General features: G+C 34.2%; 2 protein-coding genes across 3 annotated transcripts in view; both read left to right on the top strand.

The window, feature by feature from the left end:
* Positions 1-7,962, top strand: part of mboat7 (membrane bound O-acyltransferase domain containing 7) — a 29,034-nt gene extending 21,072 nt beyond the window's left edge. For both annotated transcript variants that reach the window (XM_062062496.1, XM_062062494.1), the window contains exon 9: positions 6,882-7,962. In XM_062062496.1, the coding sequence (XP_061918480.1) occupies positions 6,882-7,233 (352 nt within the window). In that variant the 3' untranslated portion in view covers positions 7,234-7,962. The remainder of the gene's footprint in view (positions 1-6,881) is intronic.
* Positions 7,963-8,109: 147 nt separating this feature from the next.
* The window catches only part of tmc4 (transmembrane channel-like 4), a 49,030-nt gene continuing 41,790 nt past the window's right edge, over positions 8,110-15,349 (top strand). Inside the window, exons 1-3 of the mRNA XM_062062493.1 lie at positions 8,110-10,935; positions 10,978-12,355; positions 13,740-13,785. Coding sequence (XP_061918477.1) covers positions 12,098-12,355; positions 13,740-13,785 — 304 coding nt within the window. The 5' untranslated portion in view covers positions 8,110-10,935; positions 10,978-12,097. The remainder of the gene's footprint in view (positions 10,936-10,977; positions 12,356-13,739; positions 13,786-15,349) is intronic.

The raw sequence follows: 15,349 nt of genomic DNA, 5'->3' as shown, positions 1-15,349 counted from the left end.
GGGTAAAATTCACAATGTGTCGACTTTTTTCTTATAAAATTGGGAACAATTTCTCATATTCTTTCTGTTTTTGCAATATTGCAATATTTTATCACAAGGTTGTGACTTTTTTATGTAAAATTATGACTTTTTAATGCAAAGTGATGACATTTGTCATATAAAATTCTGACTTTTATCACAATGTTGCCAATTTTTTTGTTGTTCTTGTAAAATAGTGACATTTTTGGAGTAGAATGATGACTTTTGTCATCATTTTGTTCCGATTATTATTATAATAATGCCAACATTTTTAAGTTTTCTTATAAAATTGTGACTTTTGTTGAGTAAAATTACGACTCTTTTCACAAAAAAATTCCACATTTTGAGCTTTTCTTGTAAAATTGCGACTGTTCATTGGGTAAAATTCACAATGTGGCGACTTTTTTCTTATAAAATTGGGAACAATTTCTCATATTCTTTCTGTTTCTGGAATATTGCAATATTTTCTCATAAAATTATGACTTTTTAATGCAAAGTGATGACATTTGTCATATAAAATTCTGACTTTTATCACAATATTGCCAATTTTTTTGTTGTTCTTGTAAAATAGTGACATTTTGGGAGTAAAATTATGACTTTTGTCATCATTTTGCAGAGTAAAATTCCGATTATTATTATAATATTGCCAACATTTTTAAGTTTTCTTATAAAATTGTGACTTTTGTCGAGTAAAATTAAGACTCTTTTCAAAAAAATTGTCCAAATTTTGAGCTTTTCTTGTAAAATTGCGACTGTTATTGGGTAAAATTCACAATGTGTCGACTTTTTTCTTATAAAATTGGGAACAATTTCTCATATTCTTTCTGTTTTTGCAATATTGCAATATTTTCTCGTAAAGTTACGACTTTTTTTAATGTCAAATTATGACTTTTTAATGCAAAGTGATGACATTTGTCATATAAAATTCTGACTTTTATCACAATAGTGCCAATTTTTTTTTTTGTTCTTGTAAAATAGTGACATTTTTGGAGTAAAATGATGACTTTTGTCATCATTTTGTTCCGATTATTATTATAATAATGCCAAAATTTTTAAGTTTTCTTATAAAATTGTGACTTTTGTTGAGTAAAAATACGACTCTTTTCAAAAAAATTGTCCACATTTTGAGCTTTTCTTGTACAATTGCGACTGTTATTGAGTAAAATTCACAATGTGTCGACTTTTTTCTTATAAAATTGGGAACAATTTCTCATATTCTTTCTGTTTTTGCAATATTGCAATATTTTCTCGTAAAGTTACGATTTTTTTTAATGTCAAATTATGACTTTTTAATGCAAAGTGATGACATTTGTCATATAAAATTCTGACTTTTATCACAATAGTGCCAATTTTTTTTTTTGTTCTTGTAAAATAGTGAAATTTTTGGAGTAAAATGATGACTTTTGTCATCATTTTGTTCCGATTATTATTATAATAATGCCAAAATTTTTAAGTTTCCTTATAAAATTGTGACTTTTGTTGAGTAAAAATTACGACTATTTTCAAAAAAATTGTCCACATTTTGAGCTTTTCTTGTAAAATTGCGACTGTTATTGGGTAAAATTTACAATGTGTCGACTTTTTTCTTATAAAATTGGGAACAATTTCTCATATTCTTTCTGTTTTTGCAATATTGCAATATTTTCTCGTAAAGTTACGATTTTTTTTAATGTCAAATTATGACTTTTTAATGCAAAGTGATGACATTTTTCATATAAAATTCTGACTTTTATCACAATAGTGCCATTTTTTTTTTTGTTCTTGTAAAATAGTGAAATTTTTGGAGTAAAATGATGACTTTTGTCATCATTTTGTTCCGATTATTATTATAATAATGCCAAAATTTTTAAGTTTTCTTATAAAATTGTGACTTTTGTTGAGTAAAAATACGACTATTTTCAAAAAAAATGTCCACATTTTGAGCTTTTCTTGTAAAATTGCGACTGTTATTGGGTAAAATTCACAATGTGTCGGCTTTTTTCTTATAAAATTGGGAACAATTTCTCATATTCTTTCTGTTTTTGCAATATTGCAATATTTTCTCGTAAAATTATAACTTTTTAAATGTAAAATTATGACTTCAATGCAAAATGGTGACATTTGTCATATCAAATTCTGACTTTTATCACAGTATTGCCAATTTTTTTGTTGTTCTTGTAAAATAGTGACATTTTTGGAGTAAAATGATGACTTTTGTCATCATTTTGCAGAGTAAAATTCCGATTATTATTATAATATTGCCGACATTTTTACGTTTTCTTATAAAATTGTGACTTTTGTCGAGTAAAATTACGACTCTTTTCAAAAAAACTGTCCAAATTTTGAGCTTTTCTTGTAAAAATGCGACTGTTATTGGGTAAAATTCACAATGTGTCGACTTTTTTCTTATAAAATTGGGAACAATTTCTCATATTCTTTCTGTTTTTGCAATATTGCAATATTTTATCACAAGGTTGTGACTTTTTTATGTAAAATTATGACTTTTTAATGCAAAGTGATGACATTTGTCATATAAAATTCTGACTTTTATCACAATGTTGCCAATTTTTTTGTTGTTCTTGTAAAATAGTGACATTTTTGGAGTAGAATGATGACTTTTGTCATCATTTTGTTCCGATTATTATTATAATAATGCCAACATTTTTAAGTTTTCTTATAAAATTGTGACTTTTGTTGAGTAAAAATACGACTATTTTCAAAAAAAATGTCCACATTTTGAGCTTTTCTTGTAAAATTGCGACTGTTATTGGGTAAAATTCACAATGTGTCGGCTTTTTTCTTATAAAATTGGGAACAATTTCTCATATTCTTTCTGTTTTTGCAATATTGCAATATTTTCTCGTAAAATTATAACTTTTTAAATGTAAAATTATGACTTCAATGCAAAATGGTGACATTTGTCATATCAAATTCTGACTTTTATCACAGTATTGCCAATTTTTTTGTTGTTCTTGTAAAATAGTGACATTTTTGGAGTAAAATGATGACTTTTGTCATCATTTTGCAGAGTAAAATTCCGATTATTATTATAATATTGCCGACATTTTTACGTTTTCTTATAAAATTGTGACTTTTGTCGAGTAAAATTACGACTCTTTTCAAAAAAACTGTCCAAATTTTGAGCTTTTCTTGTAAAAATGCGACTGTTATTGGGTAAAATTCACAATGTGTCGACTTTTTTCTTATAAAATTGGGAACAATTTCTCATATTCTTTCTGTTTTTGCAATATTGCAATATTTTATCACAAGGTTGTGACTTTTTTATGTAAAATTATGACTTTTTAATGCAAAGTGATGACATTTGTCATATAAAATTCTGACTTTTATCACAATGTTGCCAATTTTTTTGTTGTTCTTGTAAAATAGTGACATTTTTGGAGTAGAATGATGACTTTTGTCATCATTTTGTTCCGATTATTATTATAATAATGCCAACATTTTTAAGTTTTCTTATAAAATTGTGACTTTTGTTGAGTAAAATTACGACTCTTTTCACAAAAAAATTCCACATTTTGAGCTTTTCTTGTAAAATTGCGACTGTTCATTGGGTAAAATTCACAATGTGGCGACTTTTTTCTTATAAAATTGGGAACAATTTCTCATATTCTTTGTGTTTCTGGAATATTGCAATATTTTCTCATAAAATTATGACTTTTTAATGCAAAGTGATGACATTTGTCATATAAAATTCTGACTTTTATCACAATATTGCCAATTTTTTTGTTGTTCTTGTAAAATAGTGACATTTTGGGAGTAAAATTATGACTTTTGTCATCATTTTGCAGAGTAAAATTCCGATTATTATTATAATATTGCCAACATTTTTAAGTTTTCTTATAAAATTGTGACTTTTGTCGAGTAAAATTAAGACTCTTTTCAAAAAAATTGTCCAAATTTTGAGCTTTTCTTGTAAAATTGCGACTGTTATTGGGTAAAATTCACAATGTGTCGACTTTTTTCTTATAAAATTGGGAACAATTTCTCATATTCTTTCTGTTTTTGCAATATTGCAATATTTTCTCGTAAAGTTACGACTTTTTTTAATGTCAAATTATGACTTTTTAATGCAAAGTGATGACATTTGTCATATAAAATTCTGACTTTTATCACAATAGTGCCAATTTTTTTTTTTGTTCTTGTAAAATAGTGACATTTTTGGAGTAAAATGATGACTTTTGTCATCATTTTGTTCCGATTATTATTATAATAATGCCAAAATGTTTAAGTTTTCTTATAAAATTGTGACTTTTGTCGAGTAAAATTACGACTCTTTTCAAAAAAAAAATCCAAATTTTGAGCTTTGCTTGTAAAATTGCGACTGTTATTGAGTAAAATTCACAATGTGTCAACTTTTTTCTTATAAAATTGGGAACAATTTCTCATATTCTTTCTGTTTTTGCAATATTGCAATATTTTCTCGTAAAGTTACGACTTTTTTACGTCAAATTATGACTTTTTAATGTAAAGTGATGACATTTGTCATATAAAATTCTGACTTATCACAATATTGCCAAGTTTTTTGTTGTTCTTGTAAAATAGTGACATTTTTTGAGGAGAGTGATTACTTTTGTCATGTTGCAGAGTAAAATTCCGATTATTATTATAATATTGCCAACATTTTTAAGTTTTCTTATAAAATTGTGACTTTTGTTGAGTAAAATTACGACTCTTTTTTAAAAAATTGTCAAAATTGAGCTTTTCTTGTAAAATTGTGACTGTTATTGAGTAAAATTCCAGCTTTTATCATAATATTGCACAAATGTTCAGTTTTTCTTGTCACATTTTGACTTGCGTTGAGTAAAATGACGACTTTTATTATAATACTGCCAAAAGTTTTTATTGTGAAATTCCAACTCATTTTTCACAGCAAGCGTTTTTATATTTGCATAGTATGTATTTAAATGGGTATATGTGCGGGACAAGCGGTAGAAAATGGATGGATGGATGGATGTATTGAAATGGGTTGAAAAATGTAAAAGGAGTCATTGCACTAAAAAAGGTTGGAAAAAAGGTTAGATAAAAACAGGAATTCCTGTCTAAATATATATGTGGCAGGCCACTATATATATATATATATATATATATATATATATATATATATATATATATATATATATATATATATATATATATATATATATATATATATATATATATATATATATATATATATATATATATATATATATATATATACATACATACATACATGTATATATAAATATATATACATGTATATATAAATGTATATATACACATACATACATATATATGTGTGTGTATATGTATGTATAAATATATATATGTATATATATACATACAAATATATGCGTGTGTATATATATATATATATATATATATATATATATATATATATATATATATATATATATATATATATATATATATATATATTAAATACATTTGTTTGTAGGGGGCCACCACAAGTAAACAAATGTATTTATGACGGTCTAAATTTGTTTGTAGGGGGCCACGACAAGTAAATAAATGTATTTATGGCGGTCTAAATTTGTTTGTAGGAGGCCACAGCAAATAAAAAAATGTTTTTATGAGGGTCTAAATTTGTTTGTAGGGGGCCACCACAAGTAAATAAATGTATTTATGGCGGTCTAAATTTGTTTGTAGGAGGCCACAGCAAATAAAAAAATGTTTTTATGAGGGTCTAAATTTGTTTGTAGGGGGCCACCACAAATAAATAAATGTCATTGTGGTGGTCTAAATTTGTTTGTAGGGGGCCACCACAAATAAATAAATGTATTTATGACGATCTAAATTTGTTTGTAGGGGGCAACCACAAATCAAATAAATGTCATTGTGGTGGTCTAAATTTGTTAGTAGGGGGCCACATGAATAAATAAATGTACTTATGGCGGTATAAATTTGTTAGTAGGGGGCCACCACAAATAAATATATGTATTTATGACAGTCTAAATTTGTTAGTAGGGGGCCACCACAAATAAATGTATTTATGACGGTCTACATTTATTTGTAGGGGGCCACCACAAATAAATGTATTTATGGCTGTCTAAATTTGTTAGTAGGGGGCCACCACCAATAAATAAATGTATTTATGGCGGTCTAAATTTGTTAGTAGGGGGCCACCACAAATAAATAAATGTATTTATGACGGTCTAAATTTGTTGGTAGGGGGCCACCACAAATAAATGTATTTATGGCGGTCTAAATTTGTTAGTAGGGGGCCACCACAAGTAAATGAGTGTATGTATGGCGGTGTGAATAAAGGAGATCTTCCCTCAGGGCCGCATGGACCATGTTCATCAGTGTTACTAGGGGACCACCACAAGTAAATGATGGAGACTTTGTCCCTCAGGGCCGCATGGACCATGTTCATCAGTGTTAGTAGGGGTCCACCACAAGTAAATGATGGAGACTTTGTCCCTCAGGGCCAGATGGACCATGTTCATCAGTGTTAGTAGGGGACCACCACAAGTAAATGATGGAGACTTTGTCCCTCAGGGCCGGATGGACCATGTTCATCAGTGTTAGTAGGGGTCCACCACAAGTAAATGATGGAGACTTTGTCCCTCAGGGCCGCATGGACCATGTTCATCAGTGTTAGTAGGGGTCCACCACAAGTAAATGATGGAGACTTTGTCCCTCAGGGCCGCATGGACCATGTTCATCAGTGTTAGTAGGGGACCACCACAAGTAAATGATGGAGACTTTGTCCCTCAGGGCCGCATGGACCATGTTCATCAGTGTTAGTAGGGGTCCACCACAAGTAAATGATGGAGACTTTGTCCCTCAGGGCCGCATGGACCATGTTCATCAGTGTTAGTAGGGGACCACCACAAATAAATGATGGAGACTTTGTCCCTCAGGGCCGCATGGACCATGTTCATCAGTGCCTATTGGCACGGTCTCCACGCCGGCTACTACCTGTCCTTCCTCACCATCCCGCTGTGCATCGCCGCAGAGTCGGCCATGGAGACCTCGGTCCGAGTGCGCCTGGGCCCCGCAGGCCAGGCCGTGTTTGACCGGGTCCACTGGTTCCTGAAGATGCGGGCCTACGACTACATGTGCATGGGCTTCGTGCTGCTGCAGGCCTCTGACACGCTGCAGTACTGGTCCTCCATCTACTTCCTCATGCACCTGCTGGCCCTGGCCTGCATCCTGCTGGGCTCCGCCCTCAAGCCAGGTAGGAACCCAGACCCTCACCTCAAAACCCGCTGACTTTTCTTCATCAAGCTCAGATGAACATTTTTACTCCAAATGTTGACTTTGACTATTTCCGTGCTTTTTTACACAACATTCCACCCGAGCAGTGCCATTTATTCTACATTCTCTTGCATTGATGTGCAACACAATATTTACACTTCCAATCAGCAGCTTCACAATGTTAGCATGATAACATTTAGCATGTGTCAAATAGCATGTATCAACTTATATGACCAAGGTGCACGGCTGCAAAATGGGCTAAAAAGAATAAGTTAGCACAGTTAGCATTTGTCAAAAATGAAATTATATATATGACTGAGGTGTACAATGGCAAAAACAGCTAAAAAGAGTTAGCACGCTAATTTTAGCATGCTAATGGTTAGTATGTGTTAAGCAGCAAGATATATGACTGAGGTTTACGGCTGCAAAGATACGTTAGCACGCTAATGTTAGCATGTGTCACGTAGCAAGATATATGACTGAGGGGTACGGCGGCAAAATTGGCCCAAAAAAAGTTATTAGAGTTAGCATTTGTCAAATACCAAATGATATATATGACTGAAGTGTACGACGGCAAAATCAGCTAAAAAAAAAGTTAGCTAAAAAAAAGTTAGCATGCTAACAGTTAGTGTGTGTTAAGTAGCAAGATATATGGCTGAGGTTTATGGCTGCAAAATTGGCTTAAAAAGTTAGCATGTGTCGTGTACCAAGTTAGATGACTAAGTTGTATGGCTGCAAAATTGGCTTAAAAAGTTAGCATGTGTCGTGTACCAAGTTAGATAACTAAGTTGTATGACAGCAAAATTGGAAAGAAAAAAGTTAGCATGCTAACAGTTGGCATGCGCCAAGTATCAGGTTGAATGACTCTGAGGAGTACAGCGGCAAAATTGGCCCAAAATAAAGTTATTAAAATTAGCATTTGTCAAATACCAAATAAGATATCTGACTGAGGTGTACGGCGGTAAAATCAGCTAAAAAAAAAAGTTAGCACGCTAATTTTAGCATGCTAACAGTTAGTATGTGTTAAGTAGCAAGATATATGGTGGAGGCTTACGGCTGCAAAATTGCCACAAAAAAAAAAAGTTAGCATGCTAATGTTAGCATGTGTCAAGTAGCAAGGTATATGACTGAGGGGTACGCTGGCAAAATTTGCAAAAAAGTTAGCATGAGTATGCTAAAATTGAACAAGTTATATGACTGAAGTGTATGGCTGTAAAATGGCTTAAAAAGTTAGCATGTGTCGTGTACCAAGTTAGATGACTAAGTTGTATGGCAGCAAAATTGGAAAGAAAAAAAAAAGTTAGCATGCTAACAGTTGGCATGCGCCAAGTATAAGGTTATATGACTCTGAGGAATTAACTAATTAAATTAACCCCAAAAAAGTTAATAGAGTTAGCATTTGTCAAATACCAAATGATATATATGACTGAGGTGTACAACGGCAAAATCAGCTAAAAAAAAAAAGTTAGCGTGCTAATGTTAGCATGCTAACAGTTAGTATGTGTTAAGTAGCAAGATATATAGCGGAGGTTTACAGCTGCAAAATTGCAGAAAAGAAAAATAATAAGTTAGCATGCTAATGTTAGCATGTGTCAAGTAGCAAGGTATATGACTGAGGGGTACGGCGGCAAAATTAGCCAAAAGGTTAGTATGAGTATGCTAAAAGTAACGTACCAAGTATGGCTGTAAATTGGCTTAAAAAGTTAGCATGTGTCGTGTACCAAGCTAGATGACTAAGTTGTATGGCAGCAAATTCGGCAAAAGAAAAAAAAAGTTAGCATGCTAACAGTTGGCATGCGCCAAGTATCAGGTTATATGTCTCTGAGGAGTACAGCGGCAAAATTGGCCCAAAAAAAGTTAGTAGAGTTAGCATTTGTCAAATACCAAATGATATATATGACTGAGGTGTACAACGGCAAAATCAGCTAAAAAAAAGCTACCACGCTAATGTTAGCATGCTAACAGTTAGTATGTGTTAAGTAGCAAGTTATACGACTGAAGCGTAGGCGGTAAAAAAGTTAGTATGTTAATATAAGTATGCTAAAAGTTAGCATATGTAAGTTATATGACTGAAGTGTACGGCTGTAAAATGTGGGGAAAAAAAAGTTAGTAGAGTTAACATTTGTCAAATACCAAATGATATATATGACTGAGGTGTACGGTGGCAAAATCAGCTAAAAATAGTTAGCACGCTAATGTTAGCATGCTAACAGTATGTGTTAAGTAGCAAGATATATGGCTGAGGTTTTTGGCGGCGAAATTGGCAACAACAAAAAAAAGTTAGTATGTTAATATTAGTATGCTGAAAGTTAGCATACGTAAGTTATATGACTGAAGTGTACAGCTGTAAAATTGATTTGAAAAGTTAGCATGTGTCAATCACCAAGTTATATGACTTTGGTGTACGGTGGCAAAGTTGGCGGGAAAAAGTTAGTATGCTAACAGTTAGTATGTGTTAAGTAGCAAGTTATACGACTGAAGCGTAGGACGGCAAAAAAGTTAGTATGTTAATATAAGTATGCTAAAAGTTAGCATATGTAACGTACCAAGTTATATTACCACGGTGTACGGCTGCAAAATTGGCACCAAAAAAAAGTTAGCACGCTAATGTTAGCATGTGTCAAGTAGCAAAGTGACTGAGGGGTACGGCGGCAAAATTAGCCAAAAAGTTAGCATGTTAGTATTAGTACGCTAAAAGTTAGCATATGTAGCGTAGCAAGTTCTATGACTGAAGTGTGTGGCTTAAAAAGTTAGCATGTGTCATGTAGCAAGTTCTACTTGTACGTTGTCATTCTGGAGTTAAAATTCACACTCAAGTGGTGTTCCTGGTTCCCACTCGTGTGAAATATGTCACATGGTCCACAGGAAGTTGCATCATTTACAAGAATAAAAGTTCACATTTTTTGCATATGTGCCATATTTCAATGACTGAGGGTTTGAATCCCCGCACAGTCCCTGGTACCTGCCTTGTTTTTGACAGTGTTTTATTTTGAAAATCCAACATTTGACCAGTCATGTGATGAGTGTCATAAATGCTATATTGTTGTGCTAACACCTTAGAGATCTTGCACACCACTTTAGGAACCCATGCAAGTTGGGGGGAAAAAAGTGACGTTTTATTTTGAAAGTTGCGACATTTCAATGGCACTGATTGGGTGGAAAGTTCCTTCATTGTTGTCCTAAAGTGATTGATTAACAGTTGTCAAGTGTTCGTGTCTTTTGTTTGACACCTTTCTTTCCTACAATGCAAAGCTGTTGCCTAGCAACCATAAAGCACTTTCTTACATTTCACAACATGCGCTCTTCTTTTAACACTCAAATATGCTGAGGGAAAACTTGTACATTATATAGAAAGATATCATGTGGTACCAATACTCACCTTGGTATCGATGCTGTGGACATCTGGATCAGTGCGGCTGCAAGATGATTAGGGCTGCAGACATTAATTGATGAATGCAATTAGGAAAATGCTTGGATTGATGGTTTCATGGTGGTAACTTTTATTCAATCCAATCACTTAAAAGAAGGTAAAGAAAAGCTAAAATGAGGTGAATGAAAGGTAAATAAAAAGGTGTGTGTGTGTGTGTGTGTGTGTGAGAAAGTGTTTCAGTAGTATGAGAGTCTGTCAGGAACATTATTATTCAATATTACCTCTTAACCTACACTGATGAAATACTCTCACACACACTACGGGTGCTAGCCGTGCAGCATAAACGGGTGCTAGCCTTGGAGTAGGTACAGGTGCTAGCCTTGGAGCAGGTGCTAGCCCTGGAGCAGGGACAGGAAACGGAGATTATGGCGTCTTCAGGCCCACCTGGGCTGAGGTTAGCCGTGACCTTGGCGGAGGTTGCCTGGCTGTAAGTTGTGGCTCGGCACGTTGAAGAACAGGTGGTGGTGGTCGGGCAGGAGGTAGCAGCCTGGCTGGGCGCGGCTGTGGTGGAGCTGGCCTTTCAGGAGGTTGCGGCTTGACCCGCTGAAGAACAGGTGGTGGTGGTCGAGCAGAAGGTTGCCGCTTGGTCGGGCGCAGCTGTGCCACCCCACTAGCCCAGCTATCAGCCCTAGATCCCCCTTCAGGAAGCGGATACCAGACGCTTCCTGTGCGATCTGGAACCGCCTTTGGGGGTTGGTGGGGGGTGGACTCCTCCTCCTTTTTTACTTAGTGGCCTAGTGGTTAGAGTGTCCGCCCTGAGATCGGTAGGTTGTGAGTTCAAACCCCGGCCGAGTCATACCAAAGACTATAAAAATGGGACCCATTACCTCCCTGCTTGGCACTCAGCATCAAGGGTTGGAATTGGGGGTTAAATCACCAAAAATGATTCCCGGGCGCGGCACCGCTGCTGCCCACCGCTCCCCTCACCTCCCAGGGGGTGACCAAGGGGATGGGTCAAATGCAGAGGACAAATTTCACCACACCTAGTGTGTGTGTGACAATCATTGGTACTTTAACTTTATCTTTCTAAATTGTCTAAAAAGTCTCTTTCCACCCCCCACCTGAGATTGTGTGGGAGGATAGGAGGAAAAAGTCTGTGACGTGGGCGGGGCTAGAGTCCTTGGGGGTGGAGCTTGAGTCTTGGATGACAGGGACAGACCTGGTGAGCGAAAAAATGTCTTGCTCTCTGACGTCATTCCCAGTGGGCGGGGTGACGACATCAGAGGGCGACAGCGGCGTGACGTCATTGGTGCCGGTGACCATCTGGCTCATAGCCCAGTCGGTGAAGTGTTTGGCAAAATGAGTGAGGGGATTACCAAACATTGGCGGCGAGGATGACTGGGCTGCTTGTGACCTGCTTTTTGCGGGATTAGCGCGTCCTGACGGCGAGCCGAAGCTTACTCTGATGGCTTCCGTCTTCGCCGACGCGTCCGGTACTGCGGTGTGGCGATGTCCTCGGCCAAAGGGAGTGGATGGGCACCAGCGAACCACCAGGGCCCCACACCATCTCTTCGAGTTCCATGGGGGAATAGCGGAGCGTCTCCGCCTCCATCGCTCTCAACACCCTCCACGTACCTGCGTCCGCCTCCTCGGAGCCCGTTGCGAAAGAAGTGGCTGCTGGCTTTGTTCTGTCACGTGGGGGTGGCATTTTACTGCGGGGTCGTTCTTCCAGGATGCAGACGGACAACTCCGGATGAAAGCGTGAAGGTAGGAATATGATTTCATATTGTAAATCATAACATACAAAAAAACAGGAAGCAAACCAAAGGGCTGCGTGCCGATCGCATGTGAAGCTAAGGTACAAACTTAGTACGTGAATCAAGAAACATAGAAACCAGAAATAACCCTACGTGAATGTTGCATACAGAGAGAGTGTGGCGAGCAACGTGAAAAAACAGCTCTCTGATTAGTGCCCGGCAGCAGGTGAGCGTGCCGAACACTAACCAGAGGCAGGTGAAACCAATCAGTACCCATAGTGACCAAAACAAACACAGGAGTGCACAAAACAGGAACTGAGAGAGTCCAAAACTAACAGAACATGACTAAACAAAACATGATCCGGGTCACGGATCATGACAGTATCCCCCTTAAGGACAGATTCAAGATGTGCCCAGAATACCACAAAAAAAAAATAAGTTCAAGACTCACGGGAGGGCGGAGGGAGGACTTGGTGATGGGAACTTTAATTAGAAACAAATATATGATTTATTTTGTGCTCATTTGTCTTTAAATATTTAAAAATATTCAGTTGGGAAGTAATTTGATTTGAAAGTACATTGATTTAAAAGTACATTGATCTAAAAGTACTACAGAGTACTCTGAGATTTGAGTAGCCTTTGAAGTTTTATGTTTAAAAAAGTAATATTTTGGAGAGTTTTGAGAGCATAAGAAGTATTTCTAATAGTTTTATAAACTCTTACAGGAATATAATATTGGTATATAGTAATAATATAATATAATATAATATTGATATATAGTTATAATATAATATTGGTATATAGTAATAATATAATATAATATAATATTGATATATAGTAATACAATAATATAATATTGATATATAGTAATATAATATATTGGTAGATAGTAATAATATAATATTGATATATAGTAATAATATAATATATTGGTAGATAGTAATAATATTGATATATAGTAATAAAATAATATATTGATATATAGTAATAATATAATATTGATACAAGTGAGCTCTTATGAAGATTTAAATGTTGATAAAAGTATTTCGTGAGATAATGTAAGATGAGATAATATAATACAAAATAATATGAGATAATATAATATAGCATGAGATGATACAATATGAGATAATATGAGAATATAATATGAGAACATAATATGAGATAATGTAATATTGGATAATATAATATGAGAAAATGTAAGATAATATAAAAGTATGATGTAAAATATGATATAATATGAGATAATATAATATGAGATGGGATAATATGATATAAGATGGTATAAATGGAGGTGTGGTGAATAGGAGGGTGATGGCAGAGAAAGGGTTAATGAGAGCAGGAAGTGAGAGAGTAAAGTCCACACCTGCTGTTATATGTTGTCTTCTGATAAGGTGAAGCGCGTCACAATGGACCAACACACGGAACAATACCAGGAAGGTGAGTTCTTTTTTTACTTGTTTTCACCACTAAACATTATTACATACTAACATGGAACATGAAACTAAATATGATCATTGTGTCATGTTGTTGAACATCAAACTAAATATGATTATTGTGTCATGTTGTTGAACATGAAACTAAATATGATTATTGTGTCATGTTGTTGAACATGAAACTAAATATGATTATTGTGTCATGTTGTTGAACATCAAACTAAATATGATTATTGTGTCATGTTGTTGAACATGAAACTAAATATGATTATTGTGTCATGTTGTTGAACATGAAACTAAATATGATCATTGTGTCATGTTATTGAACATGAAACTAAATATGATCATTGTGTCATGTTGTTGAACATGAAACTAAATATGATTATTGTGTCATGTTGTTGAACATGAAACTAAATATGATTATTGTGTCATGTTGTTGAACATCAAACTAAATATGATTATTGTGTCATGTTGTTGAACATCAAACTAAATATGATTATTGTGTCATGTGACAATCATTGGTACTTTAACTTTAACTTAATGTTGTTGAACATCAAACTAAATATGATTATACTGTAATGTTGTGAACATCAAATATGATTATTTTGTAATGTTGTTGAACATGAAACTAAATTTGATAATTGTGTGATGATGTGGAACATCAAACTAAATAATATGATAATTGTGTGATGATGTGGAACATCAAACTAAATATGATGATAATTGTGTGATGATGGGAAACATCAAACTCAATAATATCATGATGTGGAACATCAAACTAAATCTGACGATAATTGCGTGATGATGTGGAACATCAAACTAAATAATATGATGTGGAACATGAAACTAAATATGATAATTGTGTGATGATGTGGAACATGTGGAACATATAAGCAAATCATATGATGATGTGCAACATGAAACTAAATGTGATGATAATTGTGTAATGATGTGGAACATGAAACTAAATATGATAATTGTGTGATGATGTGGAACATGTGGAACGTATAAGTAAATCATATGATGATGTGCAACATGAAACTAAATGTGATGATAATTGTGTAATGATGTGGAACATGAAACTAAATCATGTGATGATGTGGAACATGAAACTAAATAATATGATGATGTGGAACATTAAAGTAAATGTGATGATAATTGTGTGATGATGTGGAACATCAAACTAAATAATATGATAATTGTGTGATGATGTGGAACATCAAACTAAATATGATAATTGTGTGAGGATGTGGAACATCAAAGTAAATATGATATATTGTGTGATGTCGTGGAATATCAAAGTAAATCTGATGATAATTGTGTGATGATGTGAAACATCAAACTAAATAATATGATGTGGAACATCAAACTAAATCATGTGATGATGTGGATCATCAAACTAAATCATATGATGATGTGGAACAGTAAAGTAAATGTGATGATAATTGTGTGATGATGTGGAACATCAAACTAAATAATATGATAATTGTGTGATGATGTGGAACATCAAACTAAATATGATAATTGTGTGATGATGTGGAATATCAAACTAAATATGATATATTGTG

This window comes from Entelurus aequoreus, linkage group LG11, assembly GCF_033978785.1.
Source record: "Entelurus aequoreus isolate RoL-2023_Sb linkage group LG11, RoL_Eaeq_v1.1, whole genome shotgun sequence".
Taxonomy (NCBI): Eukaryota; Metazoa; Chordata; class Actinopteri; order Syngnathiformes; family Syngnathidae; genus Entelurus; species Entelurus aequoreus.
This window is presented reverse-complemented; position numbering and strand designations above follow the sequence as displayed.